This window comes from Drosophila virilis, chromosome X, assembly GCF_030788295.1.
Source record: "Drosophila virilis strain 15010-1051.87 chromosome X, Dvir_AGI_RSII-ME, whole genome shotgun sequence".
NCBI lineage: Eukaryota > Metazoa > Arthropoda > Insecta > Diptera > Drosophilidae > Drosophila > Drosophila virilis.
The window spans coordinates 19,223,942-19,241,235 of NC_091543.1; the positions used below are offsets into that span (position 1 = coordinate 19,223,942).

Sequence of the window (17,294 nt, forward strand, 5' to 3'; positions counted from 1 at the left end):
GGAGAGAATGCATATACCTAAATATATATATGTGTGCAGCTATAAGCTTGGAGTGGGTAGTGCGGGAAGGGCGTTCCGGGGGTCGCAACTCTTTGGCATCACCCATACGCCCCATGCGCCGGCCCACTCGAGCTGACAATTAATAATGAGTAATGGGCCAACCAATAGTCGAAAAACTGACGATGATTTTCAAAGCCGAGCCGAGCAGCCGACGAAAGTCGTTCGTTCTAACGGTGTGCACGAAAACGTTGCGTATCTGCCGCAGTCGCTGCCGACGTCGGCAGCATTTTCATTCATTGATCTTGTCGTATCGTTTTTTTTTCTTTCTGTTTTTCTTTTCGTTTTTCACTTGTTGCGCTCTTGGTTAGTTTTTGCTTTGGCTTTTCACTATCAACAACTAAACTTGATTTCAATTGATAACAAATGCTGCGCGCGGCAGCAGCAGCAGCAGCAGCAGCGCTGCCGACGTCTGAGAGCGAGTCTTGGCTTGGCTTATCAACGGGCAATGCCGTTGCCGTCGCCGCCGCTGCCGCCGCGAAGTACCGCTGGCCGGGAGGCTCGAAGTTTAGCCAGCTGCGACGCTCGGCTGTCGAACGTTTAGTCGCTCGCTTGGCTTATTGATTCGGCCAGATCGTGGCGCTGTTCACCGTGCGCTCAGCGTCGCCCTCGCTGTCGCCGTCGCCGTTGCCGTCGCTGCCACCGTCGACGTCGCTGCGACGCTTTTTGACGCGTTATAATAACAAGTGTTTGCCGTCTTTGGACATTCAGTGTACAATATCCCGGCGTACGGTGCAGACGGCGACGCCAAAAAATCAAAAAACAAAAAAAAAAAACGAAAATCGAAGAGAGAGCACAATAAAATAAAGCAAAAAAAGAAAAAAGCGAGAAAAAAAATTTACAGAACCCACCTACGGAAGCTGCACGGCATACCCTTTTGTCACGAGTTGCATTGTGTTTTTTGTTGTTTTTGTTTGTGCCAAAAAAAAGAGAGATACAAAAGTTAATTAAAGATAAAAAAAGAAATAAAAAAGTTAGAAAAAACTGAAAAGGTCACTAAAACGACTTGTCATAAATTAGATAAAAAAGAAATATATATAACAAACTAATTTATGACATTTTAGTCGAGATCGTCAAGTTTCGCGTGTCTCCCGAAAATAAAGCGTAAGCAAAGTGCCACACTGTGAAGTTGTAACTGCAAATGTAAGCCTTTAGTATATAAAAAAAATTAAAAAAAAAGAAACATTTAAAAAAAAAAAAACTACAGAATGCCAGTTACTTAAAGTACATACAGATATCTGCAGTATGTATTAGGCTGGCAGTAGAAAGGCAGGCGGAAATCAATGGAAATCAATGGAAAACATGCAGCACACTTAACGCATAATTGGCAACAATATTAAATACAAATAAACATGTAATTACCCTGTTAACGGGTAGTAACATGTGTTGCCAGTTAACTAACTATTCCATAAAAGAAGAATGGGAATACTTTAGAATAGACTTACGGCAGAATTGTTATTTATAGAACTTTGAGCTAAGAACTTAAGTTGTGCAGTTCGTTTTAGCGCCGTTCCTCTTATTTTTCTCAATACAATGCGGGGGAAAGTCTTAAACGTAAGCTTGAAACAATTCAAGCGATGATATCTGGCATTTTTATGGCATCAATACTGGAAGAATATGATCTATTCCATCATATACTTATATATATCTTAGTTTGTTCGTTATTTTGTAAATATTCATTTTCTTCATTGTTTGATTTTCGAATGAGCTTTGCGAAGAATTTTATAAAGTTCTTGTGCCTGTTGTAGAGGGAGGAATCGTCAGTACGCATTTAAAAAAAACTTACCTTCGATATTGGTTTTGACCTTAAAACTGCAACTTGAACTTGTAAAATTCTTAACAACTAAAAAACTATAAATAAATGTAAATCGCATTAAAAATCAAAAAGAATGCCCGCAGCCAATTCGCATGCAATAAATTATAAATACAGCAAAAAAATTAAATACAATAAGAAACATAAAAAAGCAATTAAAAAGCCTTGTGGTAAAACATTAAACATAACACAGTACAAACAATTATTTGTTGCTAAATTAAAAAAAAAATAAAATAAATAAAATTAATTAATAAATGTTAATATGCAACCTTAACATTCGCACCGCTTTTAGGCGACTCCGGGCTACGGTTTGATGAGGTCTCGGAACCGTTTCTAGGCCCTGCCCCTACAGCATAGCCAACTGAATCGAAAGACCAAACCAAACCAAAACGAAACGAAAGGCAAAACTAAGAAGCAGAGAGTAAAAAAATAAAACTATACAACAAAAGCATTTAATTAATGCATAGTTAATATTAATTTGCCGAAGAAACAACAACAACAATATATATATATATATATTGTTCAATATATACAAATAATAATAATTAATTTATGTTGTTGGCATTTCGTTTTCACGGCCAAATTGCATTCGTATGTTGTGTTTGTTGCCTTAAACACAATACGGTATTATATGCATAACCATAATCGTTGGATCGCTTGGGGTCGCCAAAGCCGTTGCCTTTGTTAATGCCCCACTAATTGGCCAAGTACTACTCTGCACAGTTGCAGTTGCTTGGCCTGTTGCCAATTATGATTATGTCATGTCTTTAAACATGTTTCTTTGACTCGAGCCTCTGCTTTAGTTTGAGCTTACTTAGCTCACTTTCGTGAGTTTACAGGGTATTTGCTAGTCCTAGTTGGGTTTAGTTGTTGGCACAATTTGGGCATGGAATCAGAATTGTCATCAGTCTCGCTAAGTGAACTGTTTTATTCCAACTAAAACAAAAATAACAACAACAATAACAAAATATAACCTCAGCTGTTTGCTTTGTGTGCAATTTCTCATTATTATTATATTTTCTTTGTTGAACTGCTGCGTGCTGTTAATGAGCCAGGCCCAGACCCAGACCCAGACCCAGTCCCAGTCTCAGTCCCGGTAGCAGGTTAGCCATATAAACAGACCTATTTCTCTCCGTGCTCTCTACTCTCTTGGCTCATAAAAATGGCAAAGATTGTAGATACATAATCTATTTAATCTTACCTTATGCCCTGATTTTTGATATACAAGTATGTAATTATAAAAGCTGCTCAAGGAGACACTTTTGTGTACATATATTTCATCAGCTCAGCTGGGATATTTTTTTGTTCGTTTCTTAAAAAGGCGAATTGTATGACTTCAGGAACTTTCCACTGAAAAGCTGCTCAAGATAAACACTTGGTTTTTATTAAAAAAAAAAATAAATAATTTTATATTTCCAATTACTTAATATTAAACTCAAGAAACGATTGTTATGAGCTGCTAAAAGACATAACTTATGATCATGCCGTAAAAGGTATTAAATTATTGACTTGCAGTTGAGCTTTTTATTTAGTCAAAAGAAATCAAAGTGTTTTTTATGGACTCCTGGCCAAAAGATGCGTTTCCCTTGCACAATATGTACACTTTGCTTTAAGTACGATTAGATAGTTTCGTACATATTTGACAAGATAAGATTTATATACATGCACAAGTTGATGTTGATGTTGACTTATTGCAAATCTTTCACACGACGAGGAACCTTCATATATTTATATCAATTAATGGAAGATTTTTGGCTTTTTGACAAGCGATGTTAACTTGAATCGTATTCGCATGTGAGATCATAAAAAAAAAGAAATTAACACGCACAAACATATTTCTTGGCCAACAGCCGCCATAGGCGTAATATTAGTCATGGGAGTTAGAAGAATGAGAACCATGTTGGATTGATGACCCTTCACATAAGTGCTGCGTATAATTGTATTCATTTCGGCTGTGTATACAGGCGGGCATGCAATTTTATTTTGTTTTATGGCTTTTTATTTATTTTTTTATTTGTATTTATTTTTTGTCAAGTTGAATGACATTTGATACAGTTCCAGTTCGGTTTTATATCAAAATTTTTGTTTGCTTATATATGTATTTTGGCCGACTTGTTGCATTTAACACTTTTTCTCAGGCCGATGACGTAGTTAATGCCAAACAATTGCTTGTTTAGAGCCAGCCAATTTTGTTTTCTTGGCTTTTATTGTTAACATTTTGTTGTTGTTGCTTTTTACTTGGCTTCAACTCAGTCGATTCATTCATTAAAATACGTCGCTGGCTTCATAAATAAATCAACTTGAACAAATAGCGTCGAAAAAAAAAATAAATAAATATACAATAAAAGAGCTCCGTGGCTCAGAATCTATGGCAATTCACCTGCGTCATCAAATGCGTTACGACAAGAGTCTTTTGAGTGTTTTATGTATGCATATATATATACACATATATACATATATATAGATGTATAAGGCATTGATACCTGGTTCGCAAAGTGAAAACGAGTATATTGCTTTTACGCAGTGTCCGCCTTGTTGGCTGCTCGTCTGTTCGTATGGACGCAGTTTTTTCCATAACTTAAGACTTGAAACTTGGAACATATACTCGTGTATATCCGGTTCAGACATACTGTTGAAATTCACACTTATCCGTAAGACTGCCTCAGCTAGAGTCACCAAATTTGACTACTGATGAGCTCCTCCAATGTTTGAGTCAAATATATTGGGACCAGGCAAAGTCTGCTTCCAACAGTTGCCTCAAATGCGAGCTTCTAAGGTAATAGTTTGACAGTCACTTGTAGTTACAGTTTTAGAATCATCAGTGATATAAGCATAAAGCCTCTTTTCGACTGTTTTGTTCGATATTTACACTGAATTGCTCAGACGGTTGCACTCGACTGCAAGGCTCTTACTTACTTTGTGGTTGTTGTTGCTTTGTTTTGGTATTTGTATATAAGTAGCATATAATAAATAAATACGAGAAACAGTCAAAAACTTGTTGTCAAATAAATTGCAATAAAGTTAAGTGAATTGAAATTAAATACGCAAACAGACAGAGCTCACGCAAATTTCAATAGAAAGGCTTTTTGTGTGCAAGGCGTCAAGAATAATATAAGCATAAAATATATTGTTATGTAAATATGTTTAGTTTTTCAATTAGCATATCGGTCACATCTAATCCCTGGCCAGTAGTATGTCCAGCGACCGCCTCTCGGCAACAGTGCTTAACCGCAATCTGGCCATCTGGTCGCAATTATTATCTATCCCGATCAGATTTACGTGGAATTATTAAAAGTTCGTTTACATCAAAATTCAAATGCAAAATGCAAAATCCAAAATTAATTTCAATATTCAAATTAGTTAAACTGTGCAAAACAGGCGGCCCCTCTCCATATGCAACACAGCTGCCCCACTGAACTCAGCTGAACTGAACTGTGAACAAGAAAGCGCAAGCGAACGAGATGGCCAGTTGTTGCCGCTTCACGTGTTTGGGGTAGCTCTTGAATTTGCATATTGTGCAGGTTTATATCAATGAAATATTACGTATCCGACACGTTAGTCACACGCTTTTATGCCTCAGCTTGTGAGCAGCTGCCGATCTGTGCATAGATAACCGTACCTGTGGTACGCCGGAGAGCTTATGTCGATTATTATACAGATGACAATTGCATTGTAATTAATTCTATGTTACAGTTAGACGAGTAATCGACTTGAATTACATCACACGCGTAATCAATGCATGAATCAATCAATTACTCATTCCGAATGTGAAACATCCATCATTGATAAACACAATCTATAGATATTGAACTATATTTGTTAAAAGGATATTTATGCAATGCATTTTGATAACTGTTTTAACTTTGAGCTTCGACTCTTTGTGCCTTTGCTGGATTACCTGTAGATATATCATCACATTATATATTCGACCAAACAATACGCTCCCTCTCTCTCTCTGTCTCTCTCCAGAGTTAGATTCATTTAGTTTCGTTTTTGGCTATAAGCCGAAACGTTTTACTGGCAACGCACATTTTTGACATAGTTATAAATCAACTTTCTAACTTGAGAACATCTTCTTGTTGTGCATTTACCACTGAAGCCCTTCTCTTACATGTTTAATTTGCGCAATTTAAAATAATTCAAAACCAAGAGTTTTTTGCGCGACAAGAAGATTGCGGCGACAAGCCAACGCGTTTGAGCCTGGGAACTATGTGCTTACACGATATATCTATATCTATATATATATATATATATAAATCTGTATATATACACATATCTGGATATTGTGCGACTTGTAGCTGGCGACAACGTTGCAGCTTAATCACAATAAATGAAAATAAATAGAAATTAACAAACGGCGCACATTTAGCTCACGTTTTCTAAATTAATGTCAGCCAGTGAGACGACGGGCTTCCTGGGGTTAAACGGATAGCTGCGCGTACTGTGCGGCCCATGCGACCAATTATACGACAACCCATGTTACAATATCATATCACAGTATTAAAAATACGTTATTTTATATATATATCAGATATATATCTTACAGCTTACTTCCATTCCATTCTTGCGGCAGTTACTTGAGTATGCCTCATATATATTGCTATGTGTATATATTTATATGCATATATTAAAAATCCATTAAAAATTAGGCAAATTGCTTGTACTTTTGACAAATCGGGGTGTGTTTCAAGTTCGGCTGCAATTTCTGTACGTCAATCGTGTCTTAGTTGCCATTTGCGAACATTTGTAATCTAATCGACGCGGATGATAAACAAATAATCGAATGCCAACTGAATTTCTATGGGTTGTTAGCCGTGTTTCGGCTTCTTTATTTTGTATGCCTCTAGCGTGATAAAATCATTGTACTTCGATCAGATGGCACAAGTAGAATAAAACTCTGAATAGATACGACCTTCGTTTTGGGTAGAATAAATCAAAGTTAAATCTCATTGCTTGGATTTAGACGATTTTAAATTGATTGAATTACTTATTCTCCTATCGAAATAAATATTGTTATATATCAATAGGGAATTTTTGATGAGTATTTCATGTGTTTAAACCCCATCTATTGGACTTTACTGGCATTCCAAAGACCCGTACGAACACGTGCAGAGTTTGTATCCAGATGTTCCATGGAACTGGTATTCACGAACTTGAAAACAGTTAAACTATTTGCAAAACGTTTGGTATTTTAAAAATCAATTTAAAAACAAACAAACAAAAATTTTGGACGTATTTGAAAGTGATGGAATGCAATATATCCGTTATATGCAGAAAATCGAATATATATCGAATGTGTTAGAATATAAAGCATTTTATATGATACAAATAACAGACTTAGTTTTAATGAAAGACTTCAAAACCCATCGACGTATGTCAGCCATAAGTATAAGTCGAATTTCATGCCCTTAGGCTCTCTGAGCTAGCCGCAGTCGTACAGACTGACAGTCAGGCAGGGCAGGGTATATAAAAAGATGATTATGACAAGTAAAACAAATAACAGACATTAAGACGCATAGCCAATTCATTATGAAGGCGGACTTTGCCTGCATATACAAATATACATATTACTTTATTATTATATATATATTGTTAGTAAAACCTTTCTTTCTCTCTCTCTTTGTATTTTTAAAACAAAGCTCCATAGAAAGAAGCGATCTGTATTTGCAAAATTACTGTCTTTCGAGATAGAATACTTTGGGAAAACTCAGTATAGCTACACAATCTATCTCGCATATCAACATAAAGGGTACTTAAACTTCGTTGTGCCGAAAATAGTTGCTTTTATATGTTTTATATATGTGCTACTCGACTGGCTTAGCATTTTATGGCGCTATTGTGTCTAGCCGAAAGAAAGAAATTGTATTTGTATGCGTGACAGCGTTCGGCTGGGCAAAATAGTTATACAATTTTGCGTAGCAGTCAGCGTAAAAGTTCCGCATTTAAAATTGAATCTGAAGCTATTAAATTATGTGGCAGTTCAATTGAGAAAAGAAAACAACAAAGTAAAAATCAATTTAGACAAAAAACAACAACAAAACGAACTGCGATCGTTTACTTGATTTACTCTTTCGTTCAGTTTTAGTTTAATTATGCAGTTTATCAGTTTTGAGTAATTAGGTACGTCAGTTAGTCATTCGGTCAGTCAGTCAGTTTTCTGTCCGTCTGTCCGTCTGTCTGTCTGTCTGTCTGTCTGTTGACTTTGAACTTGAATGTGACTGTGTGTTCATTAAGCTAAATTTCTGTCGCGTCGTTTGAGCTGTCTTTAAAAAAGAAAAAACAAATACATATGTAACCGTTTAACGGGCCGTATACGCGATGTGTAATGGGTGTAAAACGGTGCGTAATTTGAAATGGCAACAAAAACGTAAAGAAAATACAAAAAACAATAACAATAATATAAATGTGCTTAAAATCAGTACACAACATTTTACAGTGTGTTCTGTTTTTGTTTTTTTTTTCTTGTAAATATTTTTCAGTATAGCCGATAAGCTATTATAAAAAGAGCAAATAGAAAGAAAAAAGAGAAAAAATACCATTGCAATGACAAGTATTTCCGAGCATTGTGAATTACCCGGAATGGCCAATTGTCCCGTGGCCAGTGCTGTCACTTCAATGTTGCCAAATTCAAGGTGATAAGAAATTTAATAGATTTCAGCATTAAACAAGCCGATAAACGTACTTAAAGTCTTACTAATTGAAATATTATCGCGCTCAAGTGCCGAGCACACACACACACACACAATAACAAAATGTTGCCTTTTTTTGTTGTGTTATTAATAAAAAGCTCAAAAGTATTCTGGACTTTAGCTTTAACAAATTGCAAGGCTTTAATATGCTTGAGACCTGCCCCAGTTTATTTTCTTTTTCGAGGTAGATGTTGCGTACAGCATCCCACGTTAATTATGCATAGTAAAAAAAATGATTTATTAATTTATATATTAATCACAATATATTGATTAATTAATTCATAATCTCAAATATTTATAAGCCGCTGTTAAATTCACTTGTTTTTGTGTCTACCATTAAAGAAGCCGCCTTTAAATGTCTACTAATGCATCTCTTTGGCTTAGTGAGCAAGGGATCGGAGGGAGGGGGGCACCCTTGTTATTGTCCCACTTCAATATCAAGCATCTAGTTATTTCTCAAAACTTATTAGCCAACAATACAAACTTAGTGCATAAATCTAAAAAAAAAAAAATAATAATAATAATAATAAAAATTGCACGTGTGAGCATTTTTATTTTTAACATTTACCATAAGCAAAGCAAATTGAAAAAATAAAATGCTATACACTGATTAGATTATGTTACTTTTCGGAACTTGTGTTTTCACCTGTTTTCCTTCTTTCTGCAACACATGCGCAGTCATTGTCAGTTAACAATTGTTATTTATTATTGAAGTGCTTTTTTTTCTTTTCTTTTCATATATTGATTGAAATCTTACAGGTCTCAATGTCTGTCGTGATTAATTTGTTTGCTTTCTGTTCAACATTATTGATGGGCTCTAAAATATTAAGTATAATGCAACCATCAAAAAGTTAAACTATCTATTTGCTACTTGAGAAGCTGCGTATTGTACTGAAAATTTGATGGGCTCATAAATTATTGAGCAGTATGAGTACAAAATGATATTTTACTAACTAAAACCTTTTTGTCAAACTTGAGCAATTACTCTCAAACTCTTAAACCCAATCTAATTAGTTTCTTGCCTCTGGCTTATCGTATGATATAAAAGTTAAGGATCCAAAATTGTGGCATACAGATTATCGAATTTGTTTCTTATTTTGATTTATTGTATTTTGAAGATATTTGTATTATGTATATCTATCACAATCTTATCTACACTCCAATCTTCTGTTGATAGCGATCGCTATATATATATATATTTATATATATATATATATATTTGTTATTGATTTGCGATCACGAGACCGACTTTCGGATTGTCTTGATAAGTGTGGGCGCTGTTGTCGCAACAGCGATCGCTGGGATTCCAAATCTAATCGCATAAACTGTCAAATGTCCATAAACTTGAAAACGCGACACGCTTCAAAGACTGGCCAACAGTCAGCTGTGTGTTGGGCATTGGATTTTGGATTAGTTGGCAGTTCGCTTGGCAACTGGCTGGTTGTTTGTTGTTTGTTGTTTGCTGCTTGCTGCAGCTGCAAGTTTTTCACTTTAACACACATTCGGATGGCCAAAACTGGTTGCTTTTCAATGCGGCTGCTTAAATGTTTTCATTAATGCAAATGCAAAATGTGTGGGCTGCTAAACACGCTTCGATCAAAAACAGGTCCCTAACTTCCCAACAGTCGGCGAATTTTTGGAAACAAAAACGAAATATATATACATATAAATATATAATAATAAATGTATATCTATTAGCTGGTATTTCCCGACCTTTGCTTCAAGTTTGAAACATCCACCCATTTTGCCTTCAGAGAATAAAAATCTACATATATATCATAACCTCCATGTCTAAAGTTATATTTTACATAAATACCTGAAAGTGTGTTTGAAGTACCTCGAATATAGAACTAAAAATTGAATTTAGTCTTGCGCTGCATTTGACCCTCATTTTCTATTCATGCGAGATGGATGACTTTATTCACATTATTGAGTATTACACAAGTGAAACAGTAAAAGTAAGTTCGTTTCGAAATTCAGATATTTTTTGTAATATTTTGAATAAACATCGTCCTATTTTGAAATGTTCTACATTTTTCAATTTGTATGATTCCCTACTATCAATTAACATTTAAAGAAATTTGAAATCGATGGGTTCAAAAGAGTTGTTGACCATAAAACGATTTGTTTGTGTAGTCCAACTTTTTTGATGATTTTTTTTTTTTTTTGGAATACCTCGCCTAAATAATGTCCAATTTTGTCTTCTTTGTTGCATTAAATATTTATTTACAATATATAATACACATATACAACTAGATTGTTACTAATTCAGGTTTTTCTTTAGAGCCAAAAGTTTGTGCCATACGAGTTTGTTGTTTGTGCGGAAGTGCAAGATGTTTGGGCAGGTCAAAAACAAAAGCAAAAGTATTGCCGTAATGAATATCATTTGTAACTTTAATTTTTAGTGTTTTTTTTTTTTTTTTAACTATTGCCTTGTGTTGTGCAAAAAATATTCATTGATTTCCGAAACTGTCGTATATTTTTGTTTATAATATTTTATAATTCTACAAGTTACAAATTCATTGAAACAAATACTACAACGAAAACAACAATATATGAACGTTATATTGTTGCTTGCAGCCATATCAACGGTCCGGTGACTAAAGCTCTGTCCTTTTAGTCCTTCAAATATTTAATATCCGCCAACCCACACCCGCCTCGAAGAACAGGACGCACAATAACGAACTGGACACAGCACACAGGACGCCTTACCCTACACACACCACACACACACACACACACACACACACACATCATACACTCATACACACGACAACACACACACCCAACGAACACACACAACACACTCGCAACACACACACACAAGACAAACCCAACACACACTCACATACAATGTAAACCAAAGGGCATTGGTTTTTTCAATAACATTTTTATTCAATTTATATTCCTTAAACATTTTCCAAAAAAAAAATAAAAAAATAAACTCCATAATCACAATAGACTCGCGCATTCATCAATAATTTATTAATTTATTTATTTAACCTTTGTAAAGGAAGTCAATAAAAATTGTGTGATATTTTCAATTTTGTTTAGTGATAGTTCCAATCGAGAACCTTTTGCACAATGCAAATATGCCAAAACGCTAAAGAAGCATAAAGAAAGAAAGAAGAAAAAAGCAGAAAATTCCCCAATACATATATACGCATAAATATATATAATTGCACCACAATTAGTTGCAAGTATTCTTGTTGTTTCTTGTTTAGTTTGAATTCTAGTTATCTAAATGAATTTCCATTGTGCAACTGAGAATACTCACAAAAACAACAACAATCAAATAAATACAGCTGCATTTTTGGCTTTGACTTAAGCTGTTGCTGCGCACGCTTTAGGCCCAGCTAGTAAAACAAGTAAATAAAAAAACAATAACACACATACACACACCCAAACATACATACACACACACTTACACTAACACAAACGAGCGATCAATGCAAAAATGTCGCAACCGAACGAACATCAGACAACACACATGCAACACAATCAAAATACAGAGCATAGCACAGACAACAACCAGCACACCGCATTCCACACACCACCCAGTCCAACCATACCAAATGAGCTGAAGCAGAGACAGAAACCTGCGCTCTCACCGTTGAATGTGCGACGACTTTCCACATATGCCGCCCACAATGATGCCGCCGAATTTGGGGCTGATGATGGTGTCGCGCCGCCGTCATTGTCCACAACCATCGATATCAATACGAACAACAACAATTACCCTAACACCAACACCAACACCAATAGCAACAACAACAACCAAAACAACAATAATAACAACAGCTACAATAATAACAATAACACATCATCAACGTCCTCACCATATGCCACGCCACCAATATACCAACAACAATTGTCAACAATGACCACAACAACACCGCTAGATGCGGCCTTGGATGATAAATACAAGTTATTTACCATCTACAATGGAAACGGTGAGTGACGACCACAAATCAGTTGGCAGCAAAAAACAGCAAACAGCAGCAGCAGCATCGTCTCATCATCATCATCATCATCATCATCACCATCACTCATTATCATTATCATCATCATTATCATTGCTGTATATAGGCATTATAGATCAGTTGCCGATAACGATAACGATAACGATTACGATAATGATAACTGTGCTGCTGCATCAAGTGTGCTGGTTATTGAGTACAATTGCCCCATTTCTCTTTTTCTTCTCCCCGCCATTTTGGAGCTCTTCCGCTCTATTCTTTTATACGCATATTTTCTATTTTCCTCTCTTTTTTATCTTTAACTCTCTTTCGTCTATTTCAAGCATTTTATACTATAATTATTTACTTGATATAGTCATAATTTAAGTCTTAATAGTTTATTACATATTCATATGCATATACTTATCTACATAAACATCGTCCGACTGTCTAGCATATCGAGCTATAAGTATTTCTTACTGCTATCTAAATCAGAACATGGTAACTTATAGCAGTTCGTAGAATTTAAGCTATCAGGCAAATTTGACTAAAGCTTAGGCTAGATTAGACTGACAAACTAGCTCCATAGTACTCTGAAGCGAGCCAGTTAGTTCAAGATTAATATAATGAATAGATTACATTTGATATTCTCCTAATATATTGAAATAATTTGAAATGTTCTGCACTGTTTATCTCGATTTTTAAAAATCAAATTTGTAGATTTGAAATTTCAATATTAGTATAAACCTTAAGTTCTAAGAAACACATATTTGATATTTAGGTAAAAACATAGTCTCAAAACTTTGAAAAATTGTAGCACTAGCTCGAATTGAAAATTTTCCGTAGATATATTTTTTATTAATTTTATATTTCAACTGAATCAAAGCAAGAATCATTAAAGAAATTTTAGGACTAGTTTAGTTAGATTAGTTTAATCTGATTGGACACGTGGCATGCGTCTTATAAGACTTTTTACATTATATGACCACAAATAGAATTGAGTAGCAGCTATTATGAATACTCTGTAAGGGCATTAACAGCTTCGGTCTTACCGATCTTACATTTTCTATTGCAATGCTTATGCATAATTTCTTTCAAAATGTTTCAACTAATGTCGCATCATAATAGACACACACGCAACACACACACACACACACACACATAAATACACTCAATTACACAATTATGATAGAGCACAGCAACAATTACACTAACCAACATTGTATGATAACTTAATGTATTTTAATAGATTATTCAAAGGAGCATCAATTAAAACTTTGCGCCAGAGATTTTTTCATTTTATGTATTTTGTTTTTTATTCGGTTTTATTATATTGTCTTATTTTACAATCGCACAATCGCAATTCGTATGCATGTTTATAATAGATGATAAACACATAAAATCTTTAATTATTATTGCGTGCCATTTGTTGCTGTAGTTGTTTGTTTGTTTTGTTGTCTGCGCTTTTATGGACGAACGATTTGTAATTTATTAACTTGGCGCAAACAAAAAAAAAAAAAAAAAAACAGCAACAATTGTTCTATTCATTTGGCAGCTGAAAACTCGTTTAACCGAGCGACGAAAAAAAAAAAGACACAACAACAACAAACGCCTTTTTAAACAAATTTTTAGGGGATAGGGTATAGGGTAGCGCTTATAAGTAATGCTCATCTTTTATTGTAATGGTAATTAATTGCCTTGCTAATTGCACGACGCTCTTGAATTTAGTTGCATGCCACAGATACACACACACCCACACACACACGTGCACAGATACACAGTTAGATACTGTAGCTAGATATCCCCTTACTAACTGCATCTTTTTTTTTCTTCCCATTTCTGTTTCTTCCACCCCCATATTGCACAGACCCCGACAATGAGAAGTTGTCCGGCCTTCCCCATTCGACAACTGGTTCACTAAGCTCAATCATCACGACGTCCATAGCATCCTCCGAACCGGATCCAGGTGCGGCGGGTGGCGGCGGCAGCGGCGGCGGAGGCGGAGGTGGAGGCGGAGGCGGACATGGCGGCTTAGGCGCCCTGGCAGCGGATGCATCCAGCATTGCGGGCATCAACGGCAGCTCCGAGGAGAAGTTGGCACTGAATCGACCCGGCATCAAACAAGAGAAATGGCAAACCATATTGCTGCAGGTGTCCATACCGTTTTTCCTGGCCGGCATTGGCACTATCGGAGCGGGCATTGTGCTTGGACGCGTCGAGGTAAATATGTTGATAATTCTGTTAAATCGACGCATTATCAAAATGTGTCGTGCGTCGGCACAGAGTGTTACGGCTTGGTTAATGGTTTGTAAGTTCGGTTCGTTGATTAGCTAATGGAAATCTCACTCTCGCTCTCTCTCTCTCTCTCAATCTCTAAGTGAACTGATTAATCTCATAAATTGCCCCATTGACATTGCGCAAGTGCCGTGATGTAGATAAAAGAAGTGCGGACTATTAAAATGACACGCAAATTAAATTGTAAAATCTAATGACTGTTCCTCCGTCGGCTCATTAAAATTACACATAACAAAGCCACAATCCGAATCAGACACAAGCTAAACAAATTTGTTTTCGTTACCATCCCCAAGCCTGAGAATATTTGACAAAAGAAACACAGACACGCTACCAGCTGCACTGCAGCAGTTTCTAAATCAGCAACTAATTAAATGAATTTTCAGCACTTGTCAACAATTTTACTTGACTGCACAATTCACTTACATTTAACTCTACAATCCCTGCCTAGGCTCGATTTTAATGATGATTTCCAATTGTCATTTATAAGATGCGCAGAAGAAAGTTGTTCAATTGAGTCCAAATAGAAATAGAATTAGATACTTGAAGACTCCTTGAATGGGTCATAAACTGTTCTTATAGATTTAATATTTTATTTATTTAAATAATAGTCTCTCTTGATAATTTTTTTAAAAGCCATTTTCTTAGAAATTGCATAATAGGAATATGCTTCATATTGAGTTTCAGAAAAAACCTCTCTAAAATCAAAGAAAAAGTTCAATGATTTAGTTAGATCAATAACACCTTAAAGGTACATGAGCTCTCTGGGGAAGGCAGTAAATCAACTTAAGTCCGATGCCAATAAATAAAAATATATATATATATATACACATTTCTTTATAAGGTTCGACATGAATATCTTATGAATATGCATACATATAAGAGTAAAAAAAAAAAAAAAAAAACGTTCAGCACTTAATAAATATTTATTTGGCCGCTAATTAGCCTAAAAATTCTGGTATAAGCTAACCGCTGGTCCAGTTACAGGCAGCATATACCCAACTCGAGCTTCCAATCAAATTTGATAAAAGACGAACCGAACTGATACCAGAAAAAAAAAAAAAAAAAACAATATATATAGCATGTGTCTATGTATATATACAACCTGGGTTAGCCTTGCCTGATTTGATAATGACGTCACAATCAGATTTATAATCGCTATTTATGTGTTGCCATAAATCGCGGCCAATGCATTATACTTTATGATGGCCACTTTATATTAGGCAACCAACTAATTTATATGGTGCTTTGTGATCGCAGAAATGGTACGTCTTCAAGAATGTTAGCGAGCTGTTCATACTGGTGCCGGCGCTGCTTGGCCTAAAGGGTAATCTGGACATGTGCCTCGCCTCTCGGCTCTCCACACAGGTCAATTTGGGCAATATGACGGCGCGTTCGAATGTGATACGGATGATTGTCGGGAACATTGCATTGGTGCAGGTGCAGGCAACAGTTGCCTCCTTTCTGGTTGCCATGTTTGCCACAAGCGTGGGCGCAGCCATGACCGGTAACTTTTACTTTGAGAATGTGATGCTGTTGACAGCATCGGCCATGTTTACGGCGACCTCGTCGTGTTTTGTCCTGGGTAAGCTTAACATGCTGAGTCCATATCGTTGCCTTGTTTAACATATATATTTCAATGACATTGCAGATTTTGTGCTGGTGGCTGTGATTCTATTCTCCCAAAAGTATCGCCTAAATCCGGACAACCTGGCCACGCCGCTGGCTGCCTCCATTGGTGATGTTGTCTCGATCAGTTTGCTGTCTTTCATTGCCTCGCTACTCTATGAGAATATAAGTATGTTGCCCCCACTCTCTTCTATAAAGCTATAAAGCACTTGCTCAAACGTCTTCTCTCTGCTGCAGAGACCCATCTGTGGATCACTTTCATTGTGGTTACCTGCTATCTGATACTGCTGCCCATGTGGGTCGTCATTGTGCTGAAGAATGAGTATACGCGGCCGGTGTTAAAGAGCGGTTGGGTTCCAGTGCTATCAGCGCTCTGCATTAGCGGGTAAGATCTTTCTACATTTCTAACTATCATCCTCTCACTCGCATTCACTCACTCAGTCTGTTGTGAAGTGCACTTGGCGCTTGGTGCTTGGTGCTTGGTGTTTGGGTGCTTGGTGCTTGCCGCCTGAATTGGGCCGTGATAAGCACAATTTGAGCTTCTATTTCTATACTTTATAATTTGTGCCATTTCATGTTCAGCATGCTGCATTAGGTGTGCTAAATTTGGCAACACTTTTTGATTGATCGCTTTATTTTTTTTTATTTGTTTCTCATTATTTATAAGGCTGCAAATCGCCAGCTTAGCGAATGGCCATTGTTTTTTTTTTGTTGTCCTTGACTCGCAACGTGGCGGTCAGCGCGGCCCAGTTTTGGCCAAACTTGGTTTATTTATAGACAGCACGGGTATTAATATACCTTTATTTTATAAGCATATATTATAAGCGATTTTATAAATTATCAGGCATTTAATGC

The 17,294-nt window shown here is 36.1% G+C and overlaps 1 protein-coding gene across 6 annotated transcripts in view; it reads left to right on the plus strand.

Moving 5' to 3' along the window:
* Nucleotides 1-17,294, plus strand: part of LOC6631787 (solute carrier family 41 member 2) — a 32,213-nt gene that overhangs the window by 12,707 nt on the left and 2,212 nt on the right. For 4 of the 6 annotated variants that reach the window (XM_002055678.4, XM_015170839.3, XM_070211363.1 and 1 more), the window contains 4 exons: nucleotides 14,386-14,738; nucleotides 16,071-16,395; nucleotides 16,462-16,608; nucleotides 16,677-16,824. In XM_002055678.4, the coding sequence (XP_002055714.2) occupies nucleotides 14,386-14,738; nucleotides 16,071-16,395; nucleotides 16,462-16,608; nucleotides 16,677-16,824 (973 nt within the window). Of the gene's footprint in view, nucleotides 1-775; nucleotides 1,201-11,139; nucleotides 12,513-14,385; nucleotides 14,739-16,070; nucleotides 16,396-16,461; nucleotides 16,609-16,676; nucleotides 16,825-17,294 lie in introns of those variants that run through there. The other 2 variants (XM_032439570.2, XM_032439571.2) reach the window with 2 other exon arrangements.